The sequence below is a fragment of the Pteropus vampyrus genome, unplaced genomic scaffold (genome assembly GCF_000151845.1).
Source record: "Pteropus vampyrus isolate Shadow unplaced genomic scaffold, Pvam_2.0 Scaffold291, whole genome shotgun sequence".
NCBI lineage: Eukaryota > Metazoa > Chordata > Mammalia > Chiroptera > Pteropodidae > Pteropus > Pteropus vampyrus.
In genome coordinates, this window is record NW_011889072.1 from 470396 (window position 1) to 473604 (window position 3209).

At 57.9% G+C, this 3209-nt stretch overlaps 1 protein-coding gene across 1 annotated transcript in view; it reads left to right on the forward strand.

The window, feature by feature from the left end:
- Positions 1–2069: 2069 nt before the first annotated feature.
- SNED1 (sushi, nidogen and EGF like domains 1) overlaps positions 2070–3209 on the forward strand; it is a gene marked incomplete at its 5' end in the record, with an annotated part of 56460 nt that continues 55320 nt past the window's right edge. The window contains 1 exon segment of the mRNA XM_023521082.1: positions 2070–2369. Within this exon segment, the coding sequence (XP_023376850.1) occupies positions 2070–2369 (300 nt within the window).

A 3209-nucleotide genomic window follows, 5' to 3' on the forward strand; every position in this document is an offset into this window, starting at 1 on the left:
TCAGGGGACAGTCTGCTGACCCCAACGAGACCGTTCCCAAAGCCCCCAGGGCAGTAGGGTCTAGTGTGTCTGGTCCTGGACAGCCCCTTTCGCGGCAAGGGTCCCTGCTCCAGTTCTGCCCGGACACTGACTGGCCCGTCGCGGGCTTCTGGAGTTGGGGCTGGGGCTGGATGCCCGCTGCCGCCCAGTGGACACCACCGGGTTCCAGCTTAGCTGGACCACCAGTGACCTAGATGGGCTTTTAGGAGATCCTCTGTGACTCGAGGGCCCATGAAGCCAGCGATTCCCTGGGCGCTGGAGTGGGAGACGAGGTTCCCTGGGGAGCTGCCACTGCCGCACAGAAACCCTGGCGACTCAGCACCTGTCACGTTTCCATCGACCACCCACCCTGTTGGGCCCTTCCCTCGTCACGGGGTTTGACTCCCATTTCCTGCTGATCAGGGATGCTGAGCTGCTTTCCATGGGCTCGTTGGCCATTCCCGTATCTTCTCTGGAGAAACGTCTGTTCAGGTCCTTTGCTTGTTTTTTAATCGGGCTGTCGTGGGTTTTACTGTTGAGCTGTAGTTCTCTGTAAGTCCTCTTGCTAATCCCTTATTAAATGTGATGTGCAAACATTTTCTCCCTTTCTGTGTGTTGCCTTTTTACTCTGTTGATAGTGTTTTTTGATGCACAAAAGGGTTTTAATCTTGACGAACTCAAGGTTGTCTACTTTTTCTTTTGTTACCTGTGCCTTTGGTGACACATCTAAGAAATCATTGCCAAGGCCAACGTCGTGAGGCTTTTACCCTACGTTTTCTTCTGAGTCTTACATTTTTAGCTCTCAGGTTTAGGTCTTTGATCCACTGTGAGCTTATTTTTGTACATGACGTTAGGTAAGGGTCAAACTTCATTATTTTGCCTGTGAATATCCAGTTTTTCCGGCATCATTTGTTGAAAAGACCATTTGGTCTTGGAAAAGACCAAGACCATTTCCTTCTTGAATGGTCTTGGCTCCCTTGTTGAAAATCATGTGACCAAATGTGCAAGGGTTTATGTCCAGGCTCCGTGTTCTCCTCCACGGGTCTACTGTCTGTCTTTTCGTCAATGCCACCGTTTCAGGAAGCGAGTCCCCAACTCTGTTCTTTTTCAAGATCGTTTTCACTGCCGACAAGGTCTGAAGGCTTGCCTTTGATTTCTTGGAACTCAGTGAGCTTAGTTGTGTTACTGTCTGTGCCTGATAGTTCCCACATCTGGTGTCCCTCCCGTTTCTGCTTACTCGTCACGGGTGCTAGCGTCCGTGTGTGCCCGCTGACCTTCGACTGTGTCCTGGGTTGGTGCGTAGCGTCCGTGTGTGCCCACTGACCTTCGACTGTGTCCTGGGTTGGTGTCTAGCGTCCGTGTGTGCCCGCTGACCTTCGACTGCATCCTGGGTTGGTGTGTAGCGTCCGTGTGTGCCCACTGACCTTCGACTGTGTCCTGGGTTGGTGTCTAGCGTCCGTGTGTGCCCGCTGACCTTCGACTGTGTCCTGGGTTGGTGTCTAGCGTCCGTGTGTGCCCGCTGACCTTCGACTGTGTCCTGGGTTGGTGCGTAGCGTCTGTGTGTGCCCGCTGACCTTCGACTGTGTCCTGGGTTGGTGTCTAGCGTCCATGTGTGCCCGCTGACCTTCGACTGTGTCCTGGGTTGTGCATTTGAAACATTACTTGTTGGAATAACTCGAGGCTTAAGATGGTGGCATCTTCCTCCAGAGGGTTTCTCTCTGCTTCTGCCTGGGACCTGGAAACACTACCTGTCAGGAGCCACTGTAATCCACGTCCATTCCGGGGCCCGAGCGCCTGCCCCAGAGCAGAGCCTACTCTGGGGCTCCTGATCCCGCAGCAGCAGCCCAGGGCCGGGCCTCCCGGGACATCGGGGCATGGGGACCTGCCTGACATTAGGCATCAGGCATCAGGGCCTGTCCAGGAAGGAATGGAGCAGGCTGAGGGGTCCCATGCCTGGGACCAGGAGGTGCCAGCTCACCCAGAGGGAGGCTGAGCCACATGCCACCCCCAAACCACCGGCTCCTCCCTCTGGACGCCCCTGACTCCCCACCCCGCCCCCACAGGTGAACAACAACGGCATCATCTCCTTCCTGAAGGAGGTCTCTCAGTTCACCCCGGTGGCCTTCCCTGTCGCCAAGGACCGCTGCGTGGTGGCGGCCTTCTGGGCGGACGTGGACAACCGGCGTGCGGGCGACGTGTACCACCGGGAGGCCACCGACGCCGCCACCCTGCTCAGGGCCACGGAGGACATCAGGCGCTACTTCCCTGAGCTCCCGGGCTTCTCTGCCACCTGGGTTTTCATCGCTACCTGGTACCGCGTGACCTTCTTCGGAGGCAGCTCCTCGTCCCCCGTGAGTTCTGTCCTGGGGAGGCGGGGACTGCGCCCTCCGGCCCGTCTTGCTGAGGTGGGTGGGACGCAGTCACTGGTCCGTGCCCAGGAGTCACTCGCTCAAGGCCACACAGCCCGGCTGGAGAAGGAGGAGGCCTCTGCCCTCCCCCGTCCTCTGGGAAAACCCCAAATGCCCAGTAGAGTGGCTCAGGCGCCCAGAGGAGGGGGTGACATTTAGAGAGGTTCCCACTGGGGTGCTTCCTGCCCAAAGGGTTAAACAGGAAGCAACTGCACCTGGTTTCCTGTCAGACACACTGGGGGGGGTGGCGGTGCAGGTGAGTCCTTGATGACACCAAATGTGACAACATGCTGAGCCCTGTGCCAGCGATGGCGGGCGGGTCCCCTCCAGTGAGGACAGCAGCTGCCCCCTCCTGCAGGTCACAACCATGCATGACATGAGGTTGCTCTCTAGAGAAGAGCCACTGGGTGTAGAGTGGCGTTTTCAGAGCTGTTTGTTCACCCACTGATTAAACATTTACTTAGAGGCGCCTCTGGGGGGCACTGGGGAGACAGCTGTGGACAGAGCAGACAGGACACGTCTCTCCCATGGGGTGACACAGCGACTGTGTGATAAAGATGCCGGGTGCCGAGAGGCCCCCAGCACAGCCCGGCCAGCGGGCAGGGGCCCCCCCTGAGACTGTCATGCCGGCCTGAGGGGGCTCGGCCGCCTGGGGGCTTCAGTCCTGGAGGAACTGGACCGTTCAAAGCAGCCATCGGGGTGGATGTGACAGGTCACTGGACAGTGGGGTAGAGACAGAAGCAATCAGGGTAGTGCCTGGTTTCCTGTCAGACACACTGGGGG